Source organism: Podarcis melisellensis (genome assembly GCF_964234715.1).
Source record: "Podarcis melisellensis genome assembly, chromosome: 13".
Lineage (NCBI taxonomy): Eukaryota > Metazoa > Chordata > Lepidosauria > Squamata > Lacertidae > Podarcis > Podarcis melisellensis.
Window position 1 is genome coordinate 41,549,758 of NC_138545.1, and position 21,773 is coordinate 41,571,530.

General features: G+C 46.4%; 1 protein-coding gene across 1 annotated transcript in view; it reads right to left on the minus strand.

Annotated features, from left to right (window-relative positions):
• Positions 1-900: 900 nt before the first annotated feature.
• The window catches only part of ITGA2B (integrin subunit alpha 2b), a 47,205-nt gene continuing 26,332 nt past the window's right edge, over positions 901-21,773 (minus strand). The window contains 15 exon segments of the mRNA XM_081883867.1: positions 901-2,283; positions 2,285-2,338; positions 3,052-3,174; positions 4,554-4,658; positions 6,711-6,824; positions 8,525-8,638; positions 9,231-9,383; positions 10,916-11,021; positions 12,478-12,558; positions 13,607-13,686; positions 13,796-13,879; positions 15,322-15,469; positions 16,482-16,549; positions 17,497-17,622; positions 21,344-21,495. Coding sequence (XP_081739993.1) covers positions 2,245-2,283; positions 2,285-2,338; positions 3,052-3,174; positions 4,554-4,658; positions 6,711-6,824; positions 8,525-8,638; positions 9,231-9,383; positions 10,916-11,021; positions 12,478-12,558; positions 13,607-13,686; positions 13,796-13,879; positions 15,322-15,469; positions 16,482-16,549; positions 17,497-17,622; positions 21,344-21,495 — 1,547 coding nt within the window. The 3' untranslated portion in view covers positions 901-2,244.

Below are 21,773 nucleotides of genomic sequence, written 5' to 3' on the forward strand. Positions count from 1 at the left end.
AAATGCAGTGCTTTTTTATATATAGGGGGGTGAGGTGCCAGTAATCACCATGAAGTTGTTCATTCACTCACACACACACACACACACACACACACACACATCTTGTTCACCGCTCTAGAATCTATTGAATGAAGGGTGGTATATAAGTGTTTGAAATAAATAAATGAATGAATCCTTTAAACCTGGATCCTACACAATACAGTGGTACCTCGGGTTAAGTACTTAATTCATTCTGGAGGTCTGTTCTTAACCTGAAACTGTTCTTAACCTGAAGCACCACTTTAGCTAATGGGGCCTCCCACTGTTGCTGCACCATTTCTGTTCTCATCCTGAAGCAAAGTTCTTAACCCAAGGTACTATTTCTGGGTTAGCGGAGTCTGTAACCTGAAGCGTATGTAACCTGAGGTACCACTGTACTTTTGTTTTTCCAACTACTGGTGAGGCAATTATAGCTCCCATGTTACAGTAAAGGTAAAGGTACCCCTGCCCGTACGGGCCAGTCTTGACAGACTCTGGGGTTGTGCGCCCATCTCACTTAAGAGGCCAGGGGCCAGCACTGTCCGGAGACACTTCCGGGTCACGTGGCCAGCGTGACATCGCTGCTCTGGCAAGCCAGAGCCGCACACGGAAACGCCGTTTACCTTCCCGCTGGTAAGCGGTCCCTATTTATCTACTTGCACCCAGAGGTGCTTTCGAACTGCTAGGTTGGCAGGCGCTGGGACCGAGCAGCGGGAGCGCACCCCGCCACAGGGATTCGAACCGCCGACCTTTCGATCGGCAAGTCCTAGGCGCTGAGGCTTTAACCCACAGCACCACCTGCGTCCCTCATCTTACAGTAATTCAAAGCATTTCCTGACACAAAGCTGGTAGAAAAACATGGTAAAAGTAAAACCACAAGAATTAAATGGTATCTTTCGTTTATTAAAGAGCAAAATGCATTTTACACTCAAGGTAATATGTCCCATGCCTTCATTAGCCTCTGTGTGAGCTCAGCAGATCCCAGAGTGTGGCGCTGCATGGAGGAATAGAATCACCAGCAGCCTTTTCTGCTCCTCCAGCTCCCCAACTTCGGGAATCAGCCCAAAATTGTTCTCCTCTCCTGCTGAAGATTTGGACTTGTTTGAGGCCACAAAGAGGAGATGAAAGGCAACATTGCTAGTGCAAGAGGGACAATTCCAAGATCATCTTTGTGTCTTGGAGGAAATGGTCACAACTGGGGAGCTGACAGGGCATTGTTCAGAAATGGGCACTGCTCCTTGATCATATGGAATCTACCGATCATCTCAGTTCACACGCCTGTTAAGATTCACTCATAAAGAATAACTCTGAAGCGCCTGAACGGACCAGCCTCTTGTAGAATGACAAGGAAATGTGGCACATGATGAATGGAATGGACAAGCCCAACTATAATTTACAGTACCAAATTTTGAACAGAGTATAGGCGGCAATGGCATTCTTCTTCTGATTACTTTCATGATGCATCAAGTATTTGGCATGTTTTATGTACAAGAAGATCAAACCTATCCATTCTTAAGGAAATCAGTCCTGAGTGCTCACTGGAAGGACAGATCCTGAAGCTGAGGCTCCAATACTTTGGCCATCTCATGAGAAGAGAAGACTCCCTGGAAAAGACCCTGATGTTGGGAAAGATGGAGGGCACAAGGAGAAGGGGACGACAGAGGATGAGATGGTTGGATAGTGTTCTTGAAGCTACCAGCATGAGTCTGACCAAACTGTGGGAGGCAGTGGAAGACAGGAGTGCCTGGCGTGCTCTGGTCCATGGGGTCACGAAGAGTCAGACACGACTAAACAAGTAAACAAATGTATATTAATGGAATTAATTCTGCACTTTTAAAAAGAGTGCTGGGTTTTTTACCTCCCTACTTGTTTCTCCAATGCCTATTTTTTCCACTTAGTGGAATTAGTGAGCTTTTGTTTTGTTTTTAATTTCACGAATGGCCCGTGTCTTCCAGTCAGGACCTTGTTTTTAAGGGTGAAGGAATCACTCTTCTGTGGCGCTAACCATGAATGTGGATACTGCCTACTGCGGGCATCTATTTAGCAAGAGAATGGGATGCGCGCAGAAGTATAGCTGAGGAAAGGTATTAAATTGCAGAGCAAAGGGGGGAAGGGGTGTCTCAGAAAAAGGGTCCAGCTGACATCTCCTTGGGAACAGGGAGGGATGGATCCAGGCTGAAATGAGATCACATTGGCGGGCCGTTATGTTTGTGTGAGGATCACCCATTACTGCTTCTTCCCAGATGTTTTTGCCCCAGGGTCATTGGGACAATTGTTCCTCTTCCTCTGTGGGTGGTCGCTTCCTCTTGAAAAAGCCCGTCTATTAAAAAAAAAGAAATAGGCTTCTTTGAACTGGTGAAAGCCTAGATTGGGCTGCTGTTCTCAAAATAAACACATAAGGCACCCAGAAGCATGCTGCGGTTGGCTGATCTGATCACCACCACCACCACAACAACAACAATATCAACTCCTATTTGGGGACTTCCCTGGCTTTTTTCTGGCTCATGTAGGACCAGTCTGGATAGCTGGCCTTGGTGAAGATTTGACGTTTTCATCCCCCAAAAGTTTTTGATTTGAGTTTCTACTGAAATGAGGCTGCATTTTAATGTTGTGCTTTAATCTTGTTTTTAAGTTGTATTTTAATTAATTGTTTTTATACCTGGTGTTAGCCAGCCTGAGCCCAGTCTTGGCTGGGGAGGGTGGGGTATAAATAAAAATTATTATTATTATTATTATTATTAGTCATGGAAGTTTTAGTTGAGATTCCTGCATTGTAGGGGGTTGGACTAGGCACCTGGAAGTCGCTTTCAGTTTATAATTCTATGATTCTATATACCACTGCCTCCCCAATGAGGCATGTTAGTTACTGCGACATCGGACCTCCCATGAAGGCTCATTTTCTGCAGGGGACGGAGGCGCTCCTATTTTTGTTAAGCCCCAGCTGAAGCCAAAACCACTGGAATATTGGCACCCCATGTGGTTGGTCCACTTTGCCTGTAGGCTCAGAATTGCCCGCACCAAGATTTCGCTTACCTTCCAAAGAACGATAATGAAGATTGCAAGGAGGAAAAGTCCAACCACTATAGCTGCTATGATCCACCACACAGGAATATCTCTCTCGGCAGCTGGGTCCACCCACTCCACCAGTGTCTTCGTCTGGGTGGGGCAGGAGGAGGGATAGGAAAGAGAAAGCCAATGTGAGCTGAACCCTCCTCTCCCTGATGCGATTGAAATAATGGAGGGGTTTTCATGCCCAAGTAAGTATTTTATCCCCAACACAGATAACGAAATGGCTGACCTCCTCTACCTTGGCGGCAGATCCAGGTGATTCTTGTAGGGTTGTCAAACACCAGTTATTTAACTGCCATTCAGGCTCCGGCCTTAAAATTTGGAACTGGGTACTTTGCGAATTTAACTAGCATTTTGAGCCCATTTTGGATGCAGGCAAGATCCAGCGAAAACAAGGAAGATCTTTATTTTCTATTGTAACCAAGTTCCCCTTCTCCTTGCAGAGGTCTGCAAGCCCCTTGGAAGTCAATTGCCCAACCCCTTAACCCCAAAATGCATCATACATACAAGTCAAGATGGCTTCAGGATTGCTCTCCTGTACTATTTCAGGCATGTGGTTTGTATACTTATGCATGTGTGTTTACCTTGTGCATTCATGAACATTAATTCTATATTTGAGACCTTAGAATTCTTATTGCAGTCTCACCTCTGTTCCACACAAAAAAAACCCATCAGGCTCCAGCCCCTGACTTCACCAAATGACCAGATATTTTCAGAAACCATAATTGGGCAATCCCAGATAGTGGGCCCCATGGATCCACCTCACACGCAACCCACTTGGCTTTATGACTTGCCAAAACCCATAATATACCCTCATGTATAAGGACACCCCTAGGTAGGAGGGACAGACACAGTCTTCTGGTCCTTGTCCCTGGTGAATCATTGTCCCTATTTTTGCTTCCTGGGTACGCCTGAGTTAAAACATCAACGAGGCCCTGTTCATCTCAATAAGCCGAAATATTCTTGAGCGGGTGGCGCTGTGGGTTAAACCACTGAGCCTCTTGGGCTTGCCAATCAGAAGGTCGGTGGTTCGAATCCCTGTGACAGGGTGAGCTCCCATTGCTCGGTCCCTGCTCCTGCCAACCTAGCAGTTCAAAAGCACATCAAAGTGCAAGTAGATAAATAGGTACCACTCTAGTGGGAAGGTAAACGGCGTTTCCATGCACTGCTCTGGTTCACCAGAAGCGGCTTAGTCCTGCTGGCCACATGACCCGGAAGCTGTACGCCGGCTCCCTTGGCCAGTAAAGTGAGATGAGCGCCACAACCCCAGAGTCGGCCACGACTGGACCTAATGGTCAGGGTTACCTATTCTCGAGCCACAGAAAACCACAAAAGGGGAAAGTGCTCTTGTGCTCAGGTCCAGCTTGAGAACAGGATGCCGGTCTAGAGGGGCCATTGGCCTGATCAGGTAGGCCTGACGTTCTTATGCAAAGCTGAGTTTCAGTAACACTGATTCACTGACGTACCAGAGAGGATCCGCTTGGCAGAACTTCCGGCTGAATGCGGTATGGCATCCCTGAAGTGTTGAATCGGGCCTGAGACTGGATGAGGAGTTGCTCCTTCATGGGGTGCTGTGGGAGAAGAGACCATCATGCATTACCTGAGCCCTTCTTATGGACCTGCCATCAGGGGCAAGCTTTGGTGACCTTTTGAAATACGGTGCCCTGTGCAAGGCCAAAACATGGCGCCCCCAAATGGCGCTGGCTTGCCGGTTGGTTGGGTGGTGGTGGTGTTTAGAGCTCTGCAACTTTTAGAAATAAGAACCTGGACTCAGACTATGCTTGCTAGATGAAGGGGCTTATTCTAGACTTCTTTCCTTGCTCAACCGTGACGCCCAAGCCACTTTCACATGCTACATATAAACTGCTATGATGCCACTTTAAACAACCACAGTTTCCCTTAAATAATCCTAGTTTGTTAAGGGTGCTGAGAGTACCCTGTTCCACTCACAAGGGTACAGTTCCCAGAGTGATTTAACAGTCAATCCCTCTCCATAGAGAACTCTGGAAATTATAGCACGGGGTGGGGGGCACAAACTACTGATGCGCTGCATGTGGAGGAAAAACTTAAACACGTTGCAGAGTTCCCAAAAATAGACTGGAGGCAATTAATATTTCATCCAGCAGAGCTTTACTGCTACTGAAGGAAAATGAGCATATTGGTCACAAATCCAATACATTCAGGATTGGCACGGTCCATAAAAGATCCAGTTGCAGCAGACTTATCTTAAACTAACAAGAACTTATAATAAGACTAAATCTCAACACTATAGCATACAGAACAGAACACCACACCAGAACAAAGAGCTAGAAAGAGAAAGTAAGTGAGACCCAGGCTGCTTCTGGCCTGACTATTATAGTCAGCAGGACCTGGACAGAAAGATAATAGAACCAATTTAAACCAGCTGTACTCAGCTTCTCTGAAGGAATAACCCAAACATCAGAAACCTTCTGCCTGTTTCTTTCACATAGAAAGAAATCTTCCAGAACCCTCCTGAACTAAGCAGAACAGGAAAGATCTCTACACATCAGATCAATACTTTATAAATGCAAACTGACAACTACAGCTCCCATAATTCTTTGGGGGAAGCACTTTAAACATACTGAGTGAATGTTGCCACAGACTACCTCTCTTACGACCTTCAAATCCCTCCTCCAGATCCACCTTTGGTCACGAAATCTTTGGCTCCTCTCTCTCCAGTTACCATGCCCTGCTGTAACTCAGCCTAAGTACATTACAGTCATACCTCGGGTTACAGATGCTTCAGGTTGCGTTTTTTGGGGTTATGGAGCGCCGAAACCTGGAAGTACCGGAACGGGTTACTTCCAGGTTTCGGCGGTTGTGCATGCGCTGAAGCGCTAAATCGCGCTTTGCGCATGTGCCGAAATGCCGAATCGCAACCCTCACATGCGCCGCTGCAGGTTGCGAACACTGCAGGTTACGAATGTGCATCCCGCACGGATCACGTTCGCAACCCAAGCGTCCACTGAATCACTGAAACAATCACATTATCGTTCCCTGCGTATCCTCGGCTCCCCTTCCCCTTCATGTCTTGTTTCCTCCATGGAGAATGTTAGATTAGAAGCTCCTCGGGGCAAGGGGTTTTTGAGGCTGGAGGAACATCGCCCAGCTAATGTTTTATTGATTTAATAGGTTTTTATTAAAAATATAAAGCTGTATAGAAATTAAATAAAGCAAGCAAGCAAGCACCATTCATATGGATGGTGCCATATAAACAAACAAATAAATCACAAACTGTTTGCCACTTCTTAATCATAACTGCATCTTGTGATCTTGTAAAAATGTATGCTACCCTTCATCTTGTCTGGATTACAGGAAGTTGTGCACTGATAGATATAGATATAGATAGAGAGATGATAGATAGATATAGATATACACACATACACACACGCATATATACATATATATTAAAAACATGCCCCCCCCAACAAATAGAATATTTCAAAGCAAGGTGTAAAATGAGAACAATTAAAATTTCCCAAAGGCACTGAAGTGCTTGCAAGCCTCTCCAGAGAGGGAGTATTCGAAAATCAAGGCAGTCTTGTTTTCTAGGAAGGGAACTCTCTGCCTCCCCATCCCTTGCACAGAAGCTCCTTCCTTACCTCCAGGAAAGTCTGCAGCCACAGCACTGCATGGATGGTCACCATGGCTCCTTGCCCTTTCTCCAGAGTCCCCACTTGGCAGCAGATGACGGCACAGTCTTGGCTACTACAGTTCTGCAGGCAGGTTGGATCAAGAGAGTTGAGTTAATTTAAACTGATGGAGTTATTCAGCCTGCAGGATGTATATAACCTGTGGATAAACACAGGGTGCAATCCTAACCTCCAGATACAAACTATGTGTATGTGGGGGTGTTTGTATGTGTGTGAAGTTATGGAATTCTGTTTCCCATTTCTTCATTGCTCAGTCTTCTACGTTTTCACATCAGTTTTTGAACTGGTTTCAGTCTTAATGAAAATTCATTAGCTTTCAAAGCGAATTTCTGCTAATATACACATTTTTTGCAGGCACGTTGACCTAGTATACCTTATTTATTTATTTATTTATTTATTTATTTATTTATTTATTTATTTTTATTATTATTATTATTATTAGCAAAGCAAGTTCCCCTAATATACTGAATACTTGTATGCCATTTGTATACGCATTTCTATGCACACTTTACCTCTGATGTTTGCGTTTTGGTAAACTTTGCTCGGCTGGAGAACTGCACTGAAAAATCTGGGGAAGGGGGAATTCCAAAGGATGGTTGTGCTTCAGTTCATGCGTTGACTTGGAAATGGAAAATTAGGTAGGTTCGCCTTCAAAAATGCGAACTGAATCATATTTTTGGCCCATCCCATGTCACATGATATGCCTCTGCCAGGGGAAATTCAGGGCCATGGATATTGCTGGCAGGCCTCCAGCAGAGGTGGTACATGCCAAAAACCACCCATTAAACTCAATGTAGAGGGGGGGGGAGAAAACTGCCCACTCGGCCATGACAGATCATAGGATATTTCTGCACCAACTAACAGAAACTATTAGCAATATAGACACCTCTGGCAGGGAGACCATATGCTGGATGCCACAGGGTGTGTAGCATGTGGCTAAACTATTCTGGCATCACATTATGCACACTTAGGCTGCATACACACCATACAGTTAAAGCACATGATTCTCCCAGAAGACTCCTAGGAACTGTCGTTTAAGGTGCTAGGAATACCAGTTTTGTTGGGGTAAACTACAGTTCCCAAGATTCGTGGGGGAACTCGTGAGTTTAAATGTATGGTAATAAGTGCCCCAATGGCATAATGGGACCATAGAATTGTTCAGCTCAAGTTGAAAGTGTAAATTTAGTAACTATTTAGTACCGTATTTTTTGATCCATAAGATGCACCAGACCACAAGACGCACCTAGTTTTTGGAGGAGGAAAACAATAAAAAAAAAAAATCTGAATCTCAGAAGCCAGAATAGCAAGAGGGATCGCTGCGCAGCGAAAGCAGCAATCCCTCTTGCTATTCTGGCTTCTGGGATAGCTGCGCAGCCTGCATTCGCTCCATAAGACGCACACACATTTCCCCTTACTTTTTAGAAGGGAAAAAGTGAGTCTTATAGAGCAAAAAATACGGTATTGAAATTTTAAAACAATCAAGTTTCTAGATCTCTTGAGTGCAGAGGGGGTTTTCAGCTAGCTGTTTTGATCACACTATGCTGAACTGCTACTACATGGGGGCTTCTACACGAGCAGAATGCTTGCCTCATTCATTTTCAAAACAATTTTGCACGATAAGTCACTCATCTATCCCAAGTTTACAGATCGGATAACTGAGGATTAGCCCAAGAGATGAGCAGCAGGGATATATTAACCCAGATCCGGTGACAACTGCTTTAAATGACACTCTGAAGTCCGTCCCATTTCCCAACAAGTCTCACCACCACAATGGGTTCCTGCAGCGCTGCTGAGTTCACATCTCGCCTCTCACGCAAGCGCCGTGGTTGGGCAGTCGTATTGTAGCTGGGAGCAGTTGTGGGCTCCTGGACTTTCAGCTACGAGGAAAGAAATAGCGTTCAGATGAAAAGCAGGCAGCCACATTGAAGGGAAGTTTTTAATGTGTGACATTTTAATGTATTTTTAATCTTTGTTGGAAGCCGCCCAGAGTGGCTGGGGAAACCCAGCCAGATGGGTGGGTACAAATAATACAGTGGTACCGCGAGTTACATACGCTTCAGGTTACATACGGTTCAGGTTACAGACTCCGCTAACCCAGAAACATTACCTCGGGTTAAGAACTTTGCTTCAGGATGAGAACAGAAATCGGGCTCCGGCGGCGCAGCAGGAGGCCCCATTAGCTAAAGTGGTGCTTCAGGTTAAGAACAGTTTCAGGTTAAGAACGGACCTCCGGAACGAATTAAGTACTTAACCCGAGGTACCACTGTAAATTATTATTATATTATTATTATTAAGGCAGAAGCAGACCAGGAAAAAAGGCAACTGATAAGATAAAGGGGATGGGGCAACTCTCCTAGGAGGAAAGGTTGAAGCATTTGGGACTTTAAACTAAAAAAAAGGAGGAGACTTGATAGAGGTGCTCTCAGGCCCTCCATACTTTGCTCTCCCCTTCCTAGAGGTTGCTCCTACCTTCAGAGGGTTGGTGTCGTTCGTGGGTGAACAGGCAATGTTGCCTTCCGTGCTCACCCTTGCAATGTAAAGCAGGAAGCCTTCCCGGAAGTGGCTGGGGAAATCCACAAGAAGCTCGGCCCCAGAGACAGTGCTAGGGCCAGCATTCTGCAACTTAGAGAAGGACAAGGAAGGAAGAGGGGTCAGCAATGGAGAAGACACTGTCGGTTTGCATTTTTAGTACAGAAAGTATTGATCTGATGTATAGAGATCTTTCCTATTCTAATTAATTCAAGAGGGTTATAGAAGCTTCTCTGTGTGAAAGAAGCAAACAGAAGGTTCACGATGTTTGGGTTATTCCTTCAGAGAATCTGACTTCAGCTGGCTTAAACTGGTTCTGTTATCTCTTTCTGTCTAGGTCATGCTGACTACAAAAATATGCCAGAAGGAGCCTGGGTTTCACTTTCTCTTTCTATCTCTCTTCCTTCCGGTGTGGTGTTCGGTACATAGTAAGCTTAGTGTAGAGGTTTAGACTTATAAGTTATTATGCTCATTTGCCTTCAGTAGCAGTAAAGCTCTGCTGGATGAAATATTAATCACCTCTGGTCTATTTTGGGGGGATTTCTGCAACGTGTTTGAGTTTTTACTCTGCTAATTATACGCTGGAATCTGCTCTGGATCAATATTGAGTAGAATTCCACAACAGATGTATCCACAGTGGCATGCCTTCCAACTGCCCCCCACAAAATACCAGGATCACCGCAAAAACCCTGAAGCCATCACAGCCTCTCACTTTTTCATACAGAATTCCGAATTCCGAAGGGGCTTTTTCTCTTCAGTACCGCATTTCAGCATGTTACCAGAAGTTCAGATCGGTGCATCCCTCTAAATTATTTCTTAGATCCATGCCTCCCGCACTGCTCCCTTCCTCCCCATTCAATATGGCGTCACTTCCTGTTTTTATGAAAACAAGATCCAATTCACTTGAATGCCCCACAGAAAGTTTTTCACTGTTTCCCTGCTCCCCAGTCCGTCAGTCTCCCCTAAAGATAGCGGGGCATAGGGGGTGCAACCTGTCCGCAAGGCCACGCCAGGGAATTGTGAGTGTTGACATTTCCATTCCACCTTAAGAACAGACATGGGATTGTTACGTGTCACATGTCTGTTTACATTCCAGCACAGCTTGCTGGGAACTTCCGTTGTGTATAGCTTTTGCTTTTGGCTGTTCTCTCTGAGACGACATGAGAGACAACATGTTTCTTTGTCCTGATTTATGCTTAATAAATCTGTAGTTGTAGTATGCTTCCACAAGCCTCACGCCTATTCTGTGTGCGGAGTTCGATCTGCTGATAGTGTGCCCTGGCTCAGAAGCCCGGGTCACTGATTTACGTTGGAGCAGAGGTGATGGTCTTCGCAGCGGGACGGCTGGAAGGAAACGGCCCAGCTGGGGCTAGCCAGCTGACCTCCTGGCCCTCAGTGAGTGCTAAAGAGCAACCATGACAGTCGCTTGACTCTGGCTTGCTTTGTTCAGCCACGGCATCTGCATCTCTGCCCCAGTCACTAAGGGGAGGTGTGCAGGTTCGGGGGACACACTGATGAAGAATATGTCCCTATTTTCATCTGAGGAATATTGGAGGGGATGCAGTGGGTTGCAGTGTTGTCTCTATACCCCTGTGCATCCAGTTCCAAACTGTGTTTCTTTGTACCTGGTAAACATGTTCAACTCTTGGTCCATAGTCATTTATGTCTTTGCTTGTGTTCTTATAGTCGCCAAAGGCCAGTGGGACCACAACGACATCTGGGGCAGACCTCCTGGGGAGGAGAGCATGGAGAGAGCAAGGATGAAAGTGATCGCCCCCTCTTGTCATGGGACACATACACGCTTCCTCCTGAAGCAAAATGCCCTTCCCAACTGATACTCCCAGCAGCTCCACTCCACCGACACCTCCTGTCCACAAGGCCAGCAGCCAAATCGACCTTGTAGGACCAGCAGAATCAGGTGGGAAAGCTTTCCCCCACTGTTATCGCATCAGACTGGGTTTGTATGTCTGTAGCAGCTGGTGGCCACTGGGTGGAAGGCAAGGAGCCCAACAGCAGGTGGCGCCAGAGCCAACAACAGGCAGAGCCAATTCATTCAAGTTTTGTCTCTGGCCTTCTCCCTGTTGAGTTTTACAAGGGCAAGACTGAGGGCTCGTCCACATTTGTCCTGCGCATAGAAAGCACAAATCCAAGAGGTTTCTAGCATGCTCTATGTTTTCTATGCACGGATCTGACTGGTTTTCTGTTTGCCCTGTCACTTTCCCCGGGAAAACCCACTCTTTGACGCTGAATTGGAACAAATGTCAATCTGCAGAAAACCTGACAGATGTTTGCTCCGATTCAGCAGCAAAGAGTGGGTTTTCCCAATGGAAAGTGGTGGGACGAGCAGAAGTGCGGATGAGCCCTGAGACTAAGGAAGAGAAAGCTGATACCACTGGTCTGGTTGTAAATATGAAGGCAGATAAGTGGGGGCTGGCTGGGGGACAAATGAGGTTGGTGGGGCAGTGCCCCATTTATCCTCATAGGTCAGTCTCCACTGGTTTACATATATATGCATCTCTCTCTGTGTGTACACCCACCCACCCACCCACCCACACATTGTTATGAGTTTGTGGAGTGCACAGACCCCCCTTCTAATTTCTGGGTTTACTGGATTTAGCATGTTAAAATGCAAGCCAGGAGCCAGCCTAGTATTGGAGTGGGGCAAATGGGGAGGGCAAATGCACCCTCAACTCAGAATTAGTTAGAAAGACAAGAAGTAGAGTTTTAGAGCTTGAAGGAGTTGTTTTTAGTATTTCAGTTGCTTAGGATGTGAGCTGAGAGATAAAATAGTTGCAGTCTGTAAAACGCGGCAAGCTCAGCAGAGGGACAGATGGCCGTGTTTGATTTCTTTTTGGATCCAGGATTGCAGCAATGGGAGAAATGCTGTGAACCCCTCCACCGTAGGCTCAGGTTGAATATATGTGTAAATAAACCATCTATCATAAAGACACCACGGGCTGTGCTGTGCTTCATTTCCAAAAAGGAAACACAGGCCCTGTGTAAGCGCCTGGAACCCCTGGAATCTCACACCGCTCAGAGACTGGGGTGTCTTTTATGATATGTGGTCTATTTACACAGATATACAAGCATGCAACAATATATAAACATATACACATAAACGTTAATACTAATACAGACAGAAATCCATCTATCTGCAAATCTCCCCTCATCCATGTGACTTACTCACCCTAGCAGTTCCATTCTTGCAGCAACCTTGACCGGCACCTGCAATTGTTCCACGGCGCTATTGGGGTTGTTGCTGTTCTTGCTGCAGGAGAAGGTGGGAGTTATTGAGTGAGCGCCACAAGAGTGTTTTCTCAAAGCCTGGAGTCCAGGCTTTGGACATGAAAAGTCTTGATATGGAAGAGGAACAGAGGAACAGAGATGCAGCAATTTGGGAAAGCTGCCTGTAGATTTCTGCCTTGCAGCAGTTTAAAGTGCTGACCCTTAAAACCCTAAACGGCCTTGACCTTGTATACCTGAAGGAGTGTCTCCACCCCCATCGTTCAGCCCGGACACGGAGGTCCAGCGCCGAGGGCCTTCTGGCGGTTCAGGCAGAGGTACCTTCTCGGTGGTGGCGCCTGCCCTGTGAAACGCTCTCCCACCAGATGTAAAGGAAATAAACAACTATCTGATTTTTAGAAGACATCTGAAGACAGCCCTGTATGGGGAATTTTTTAATGTTTGATGTTTTATTGTGTTTTTGATATTTTGTTGGGAGCCGCCCAGAGTGGCTGGGGAAACCACGTCAGATGGGTGGCTAACAACAACAACAATTTTATTTGTATTCCTCCCATCTGACTGGGTTTCCCCAGCCACTCTGGGCGGCTCCCAGCAGAATAGTAAAAACATGATAGAACATCAAACATTTAAAACTTCCCTAAACAGGGCTGCCTTCAGATGTCTTCTAAAAGTCAGATAGTTGTTTATTTCCTTGACATCTGACAGGAGGAGCCCTGACTTGAGGAAAAAGTTGGCAACTTCATATATACAAGACAGCGCCCCTTATATACCCTGCCAGATGGGCAGGGTATAAATACATTATTATTATTATTATTGTTGTTGTTGTTGTTGTTGTTGTTGTTGTTGTTGTTGTTGTTATATCTTTTTTTGGGGGGAGAGAATAACTAAACAGCGAAGGTGCCTGCTTATTTAATTCACCTGCTATTTATTTAGAAAATTTCTTAATTGGCTTGGTTTTCAAACAATATACAGTGCTGGAAGGTTGCTGGCTGTGCCACAGATGGGGCTGTGAGTTTCCTGGTACGAGGACTTGGCTTCCAGGGTCCAGGAGGTGGGGCAGCGTTGACTGTTACCTTCTTAGCTGCAGCATCAAAGTTATGTTATCACTGGCCTCTTCCAGCTGGCTGACACTTAGCTCCACATCTACCTGGATCTGTAAAAAAGGTGACAGACAGGGGGAGAGGTTGGATGTCTGTTGCTTCCAAGAAAAAAACGGTAAGCCTGAATATGGCACTGCCCTGGTTAAGAAATCAGCTACATACCGTGGTGTTGGATTTCATGGGGTTGCCAATTTCACAGGCCACCAAGCGGGTCTCGTTCTCCTTACGGGTGTTGCAAATCAACTTCTGCAGAGAAAGAGAGAACAGGTGACTTCACTGTCAGCCAGGTGAATGAGCAATATGAAAGGCTGGCAATGACCTGGAGAGGGTCCCTGTTGTTGCAAATAGAAGAATTACGCCTGGACCACCAATCAGTATATTCATGACCACAGCCGAGCTACAGAACAAGGGTATTGCAGTCTTTTCTAACCCACTCAGTCAGCATTTTGAGTTCTGAAAGGGCTGTACCACTTCGTCCTTTCGGACCACTTTCCTCCTTCTTTGGAAGTTAAAAGAGATAATTTTTGGCAAGCAGGAAGCTGCCAGGCAGCCTAGAATCCTCCTCAGAATTTGCAGGAATAGAAGAAATATGAGATACCTTAATAATATCTTAAGGACGCTTCTGTGAAGAGGGTGACTGAGAAGATGAAAATATGTACGCTGTATTTTGTGGTTTCTTAAACAGCATCTTAAAAAGTAGAGACATCACCTTGCCAACCAACAAAGGTCCGTATAGTAAAAGCTATGGTTTTCCCAGTAGTGATGTATGGGAGTGAGAGCTGGACCATAAAGAAGGCTGATTGCCGAAGAATTGATGCTTTTGAATTATCATACTGGAGGAGACTCTTGAGAGTCCCATGGACTACAAGAAGATCAAACCTATCTATCCATTCTTAAGGAAATCAGCCCTGAGTGCTCACTGGAAGGACAGATCCTGAAGCTTAGGCTCCAATACTTTGGCCACCTCATGAGAAGAGAAGACTCCCTGGAGGGCACAAGGAGAATGGGACGACAGAGGATGAGATGGCTGGATAGTGTTATCGAAGCTACCAGCATGAGTTTGACCAAACTGCGGGAGACAGTGGAAGACAAGAGTGCCTGGCGTGCTCTGGTCCATGGGGTCACGAAGAGTCGGACATGACTAAACAACTAAACAACAACAACATTTTGTGGCTTGGCTCAATAAAAGGACTATTGGCAAAACCTATTGGTGTTTCACAACTTTCTGACTAGTTGCAGGACCTAGCAGAGTAAACTCAGAATCCACGGAAGCAATTGGCAATTTCGCTGCAGACAGGATAGACGAAGCAGGAACCAGGAACTTGTAGTTAGGTGTTGATTATATACAGTGGACTATTTACAGGAACAGAACACAGATCTTTAGCTAGCTCTCTCTGACACGACTCACAACTCCTACACTGACACACAGAACTCTGAACCTCTGAATACTGAACACTGAACTAACACATTCCAGTTAGTAGGCCATTAATTATCACTCCCTTGAGAGAGCTTGACCAATCAGGGAGTTGTCTCCATGTCTCTGTTATCACCATGCAGACTTACTCCTTCAGATTGCCTTCTGGCTGTCTGCCAAACCTTAATTGACTCTGTGTGAGTAGCTGCACGTACACAGTTTCCCAACAACTATAACTCAGCAGCGTGGACCAGCTACGAGTGAAAGGTCTTACCTGCCCGTCACTGTTAGCTGTCTGGAAGTAAGTTCCGTGTGGCAGCTCCACCACCAGTTCTGCCTCATAGGCTCCTTCACCAGAATTCATTGCCGTGGTCTGGAGGAGAAGCACATTCTCTGCCCCAATTAGCAGGGAGCCTTCGTTCCTGAGACACAACCGCATAGCAGGGGTGGTATGCAGGGAGAGAGACAGAGTTATAAGAAATGCCTTTTGCTGTGCATTAGGAAATCACTGTACGAAAAAGAGGGAGCTGCAAGATTCAGGTTATATTTTATTGTCTCAGCTGAGGAATCGTGACAGCTCACCCCGGGTGCCTCCAGGCTGTCACTATCTTGCAGGAGGGATCTTTAGGTTTACAAAGTTAAAGCAGATTAAACGCTCTCTTGGCCTGCTGCAGCAAATCCACGAGAAACAGACACAGAGAGAGGCTTTCTGCAGTTAGGAAAGTGGTGGGGAAATTGTCTGAGAAGTGTGGGGTGATGAGCGAACGATGAGTAGGAAGATGTGCAAACCACCCTGCAAGCAAATTGGGGTGCAGCAAATCATTGTCATATAACTGTCCTGCAGACAAACGAAATTGCCTGCTCACTGGACACAGTCTAACCATTGCATATGCTTTGTGTAAGAGGAGTATGATGAATGCTAAATAAGCAGGTGGTTTGAAGGAGCCCAAAATGATATACCATATAAATCTGCCCAGCCCTTCAGATCAGTATCAGAACTGCTATTCTTCTGTTTCCCATTAAGGTCAGCTAAAGTGGTGGGCACAAGAGACAGGGCCTTTTCAGTGGTGGCCCCATAATTGTAGATCTCTCTTCCAAGGGACATACATTTGGTCCCGTCAGTTCTGTCTTTTAAATGGGCCTTTAAAGTAAAACCATGTGACCATCTTGAGATCCTTGGAAGATAAAGGTAGTATATAAATGTAATAAATAAAATAATGTCCAGAGCATTTTGCCTTCCCGCTGCCCTGGGCCACTACAGCCTCTCACATACCACACTTCTATAAGTAAAAGCACTGGGATTCCAGATTCAAGGAAAACCTGAACCCTGAACTTCCTCGTTTTGGACGACAGCCCCAGGTTAGATCACGAGGACTAGCACTCTTGAGACTCAAGAAGAGACGGCTGTTGGTGTTGCAAGGAGCAGGTCCTTACGTGTGAGCGGAGAGTTGGAGGTCTGGGATGCAGATGTTGTCTTCTCCACAATCCACAATGATACGGGTCTGTAACAAACAGGCAGAGCTTTGACTGAGTGATGAGCAATCCCAGCCTGGAACCTCAGCACTTTTCCTGCTCTTTACCGCTAAATTGGAACAAACAGCAGTCCACGGAAAATCTGAAACGTGGTTTGTTCCAATTCAGCATTAAAGAGAGGGTTTTACTGGGGAAAACGGGGCTCAGATCCAGAGCCTTAAAGCGCCTAGAAAACATGGGGCAGGAAGTAAGTGTGGAAGAGCTCTGATGTGGGTTGGGGGTGATGTGTTCAAGCTCAACATGAAAGATTGCAGAAGGATCCCATGGCCCTGTAGTGCAGATGGGAAATCAATGTGGTTATCTGTCATTCAGATAAACCATCCTATCTCTTTATAATTGTCTAACAGCATTAACCGTTAGAGTGCTTAGGGGGGATAGAATCCAGAAAATCTAAATGTCAGTGCTTATATCCACACCCCACACCCACCCCACCCCTCCTGGTTCTGGCTATCATGCTTTCAAAGCTCAAACTCAAATCTTCAGCATTGTGAGGGAGAGGACTCCCTGAGCATGCGCAAAAGGCAACTCCCTTACAATTTCATACACACAACCGGATTCATATTCCAGGGATCAGGAAGCTTGGTTTCTGGCTCAGAGGATGCGATTCAAATTTAAGCATTTTAGCACTTGGCTAAGTGACAACTTTGTTTATGTATTTGGGGCAGCTGCAAATTGCAGGGGGTTGGACTAGATGATCCTCAGGGTCCCTTCCATCTCTGCGATTCTGTGATTCTGTTTGCTAGCTTATTTCAGCTTCAATAGGCTCCCAAGGTGGCTTAAAATTACCCCCAAAAAAGCAAAGGAAGAAAATCAAAATACCAGTACACAAAAGAAATACAGAAGCAGTCATCAGCTTTAAAACAGTGGAATCAAAGTCATACAATGCCAAAGCTTTGAGGCTGGTGGTGCATCTCACCTGATCCTGGACCACTGTTTGGCCAGACAGCACAGGCTGCATCTCCCCTTCTGCAGATGCCGATGCCAAACTGAAGTTGAAACTCACGACGATGGGACTCAGTTTGTCCTTGAAATCGCCCTCCTCCTGTGGGAGGAAGAGAAGTGGCTCAGAGATTCCCCCTAAGGCTAGCTCATCTTTTCACTTCAATTGTTCAAAGTGCAACAGCTCGGCATTAACAGGGATAAAATCTCCGCAGCTTGCCCAGATGCAGAAACGGAGCTCGCTGGAACTACTGCGTGTCACGCCGCACGACTATCGAAACGGCAAGGCACCTGCCAGAATTAAAAGGCGGAAACGCCAGTGGCCACATATAGCTGTCAACCGTCCCTTATTTGGCGGGAAACTCCCTTATCCCAGCGCCATGTCCCGCTGCTGTCCCTTATTGATGATGTCCCTTAAATTTCCCGGGTTTCATGCTCGCCCGGCTGCCATGTCTCCGTCTCTCCCTTTTCCCCCTTAGGGGTGCGTCGTGAGGAGACGGGTGGCGGCGGGCGGGCAGGCAGCCCCTCTCTTGTGTGACTTCCAGCGCGCTGCCAGGGGAAGCCGGAGGCGGCAGCGGCAGCGGCAGAAGCGGCTGAGGAGGCGGCCTGAGGGAGGAGGAAGAGGAGAGGATGGGGACGGACGCAGAAGGGCGGCACTTCAGTGGCTGTGCTGCAACCGCCTCATGCCGGGCTCACAGGCGGTGTGGGCAAGAGTCTCTCTCCCTCCCCCTCTCTCGGGCGGGGAAGGGCCGATGGAACTCCTCGCGCCAGGACGACGGCAGCCCCGACGTGCTGCTTAGCATCCCCTCCAGTGCAGCATCTTAATGTCGTGATTTCCCCCTCTGCATCCCTTTCATAAGTCTTTCATAACTGCAAAAGCAGCATGGCTCCATCAGTGCCGGATTTATGTATAAGCTAAGCAAAATCCCTTATTTTGGCTGCTGATCCCTTATTTTCGAGGCTGCTGGTCCCTTATTTTCAAATCTGTAAGTTGACAGCTATGACCTGGAATGCCATCGCTACCTGGGGTCTGTGAAATGGTTTGAATATGCAGGCATACACTCGACGATAGCATGCACGATGCCCTGCTTCGTGGGTGTGTTGGAAGAAAACACACTTGGGATTTTTTATTTTAAAAATTGGATGTTTTAAAAATTTCTCTCCAACGCTCACCTAGAAGTTGCGGGGCTGGTTCCGGCAACATCTGAAGTAACAAAAAATTAACATAAAACAGCCGCCTCTCTCACACTTTGTGTGTGTGGTGCCAATATGTCTTTCGAAAGGCAGTTTCACAAGGTTCTGGTTTCCTTTTAGCTGAGGACACACCGTGAAGTCTACCTTTAGATAAGAGACAACTGACTCAAGGCAGCTGGTCTCAGCTGCTTTGAAAGGGCAGCAAATGGCTAGCTGTTTGATTTCTTAGGGTTGCATTTTTCCTGCCAGGAAGAGGAACTTCTGCAATTAGCAGCAAAAATTACTTGGTCAGCCTTAAGGCCCTTTCATGCTTACCCAGAAAATCCAGATTTCCAGAGTTTGGCTGTAATCTGTGGGTTTGCTTTGATTTCAGCAGGGTAGTGTGCATTTGCAGCAAAGCACCCTGAGCTGGGGGACACAGGTGGCGCTGTGGTTTAAACCACAGAGCCTAGGGCTTGCCGATCAGAAGGTCGGCGGTTCGAATCCCCGCAATGGAGTGAGCTCCCGTTGCTCGGTCCCAGCTTCTGCCCACCTAGCAGTTCAAAAGCACGTCAAAATGCAAGTAGATAAATAGGTACCGCTCCGGCGGGAAGGTAAACGGTGTTTCTGTGCACTGCTCTGGTTCTTCAGAAGCAGTTTAGTCATGCTGGCCACATGACCCGGAATTTGTATTCCGGCTCCCTCAGCCAATAAAGCGAGATGAGCGCCGCAACCCCAGAGTCGGCCATGACTGGACCTAATGGTTAGGGGTCCCTTTACCTTTACCTAAAGGTAACTGCAGTTTACCCTGAGCTGGCCCTGGTCTCTGCAATATTTATTTACACCACAGAGGCAAATACATTCACATTATACCTTTAAAGCACTCTTTGAAACTTATTTCCCACTGCAAAGAATTCTAGGTACCATAGTTTGCCTCTCAGGGAGTTACAATCCCAGCAACCCTTAACAAACCACATTTCCCAGAATTCTTTGAGGTAGGGTGGATGTGCTTTGAAAGTATAGTTTGCAGCCTACTTCAATAGGCATCACAGCCACTTACCCTACGTCAGATCCCAGGAAAGCCATTGCTTGGACCCCAGCAACCCGCCCAGATGGCTGCCAGCCCAGCTGAAGCCACTGCTCTCTACCCTCTGACTGGCTGTCTCAATTTCAAACTGCAGAACTACGTCATATTCTTACACGACACCATGCAGCTGAATTGCCCATCTGAAGGCAGCCCTGTTTAGGGAAGTTTCTAATATTTAATTCTGTATTGTTTTTAACACTTAATTGGGAGCTGCCCAGAGTGGCTGGGGAAACTCAGCCAGATGTGCGGGGTATAAATAATAAATTATTATTATTATTATTATTATTATTATTATTATTATTATTATTATTTCCACTAATGCATCCTATTGGTGAATGGCCTATTAGGAAGCTGCCAGTTTGACAAAGGATGCTCACCCAGCATCAGCACCAGGAACAATGACCTCACTCACACACATTCGATCTCCCAAGTTCCTCCCCTTTTCCCGTGGCATCACTGTAACAAGAGCAAGCATGGAGCTCCAATGATGGGGTGAGATTTTGGGGTGTCTTAGAGGAGCCTTGCCAGAAGCAAGGAATGCTCAGGAAGGACCTCTTGCCCCCAAAACAAGGAAATAATAATAATAATAATAATAATAATAATAATAATAATAATAATAATAATAATAATTTATTTATACCCCGCCAATCTGGCTGGGCTTCCCCAGCTACTCTGGGCGGTTTCCAAAAAAAATTAAAATACTGTAATACATCAAACAATAAAAGCTTCCCTAAACAGGAAAAGCCAATGAGTGTTCCCGTTTAGTTTCACAAGCCAGATTTGCAAAAAGTGGTAGGTCTGTGATCACCTTGCCATCAGGTCCCAGGGATGCCAGTACAGGTTGTGGTTGATCTCGCAATACAGAGGAGGGGGAGCAATGCACTCTGTATGTACTCAGAAGCATCTTTCATTATGCTTCCTCTGCATTTCTGGGGAACCTGTTGTGTATTCATGATGATTTGCATTCATAGCGGCATTGGGGCGTTTATACGTGACCTCCCTTTCCATACTGTTTGTGCCTGCCAAAGTTTCCAGTCAGTGCATGCTTCCTTTCCAATTTGCACACATCCCACAACTTCCTGCTGAAAACCGGTCACTTTTTATACCGCAAATGTTCCAGTTCGTCTTTTGTCCTGCTTTGTTGCGCTACAGGGCAAAGAGCGCCCCTCCAGATGGCAATAAGGCCGTAACAGGGGGGAAGCGTTACAGAACAACAAACAAGAAGAGGAGTTTGGATTTGATATCCCGCTTTATCACTACCCGAAGGAGTCTCAAAGCAGCTAACAATCTCCTTTCCCTTCCTCCCCCACAACAAACACTCTATGAGGTGAGTGGGGCTGAGAGACTTCCCAAGGTCACCCAGCAGCTGCATGTGGAGGAGCAGGGAAGCAAACCCGGTTCACCAGATTACGAGTCTACCGCTCTTAACCACTACACCACACTGGCTCTCAGAACAAAGCAGAACGAGGTGAGAACTGTCCAGTACAAATCTACCACTCCTAAGGCTCCCCCCTGTACACCTCCCAAAATATACGAAGTGCCATGCTTTGCCCATGTCTCATACCCGCAGGTAGGCATCAACATCCTGGCAGGTTTTGGATTTGTCTCTTGAGAGTTTCAGCAGGAACGTTTGGCTCGATTGGCTGGTCTGCTGCAGCAAAACCCGTCGCCCGTATTTCTGCTTCATGCGGTCCAGCTGAAGTTCGGCATTCAGATCTAGCAGAATGGTGGTGGGGAGGGAATTAGCAGAAAGCAAACACAGCAGGTGGTGATCGGGAGTGAGAATTGGTAACGTTAGGCAGACACGCTTGTTATATTGTTTTAGGTAAAGATAAAGGGACTCCTGACCATTAGGTCCAGTCACGGACGACTCTGGGGTTGCGGCGCTCACCTTGCTTTATTGGCCGAGGGAGCCGGCGTACAGCTTCTGGGTCATGTGGCCAGCATGACTAAGCCGCTTCTGGCGAACCAGAGCAGTGCACGGAAACGCCGTT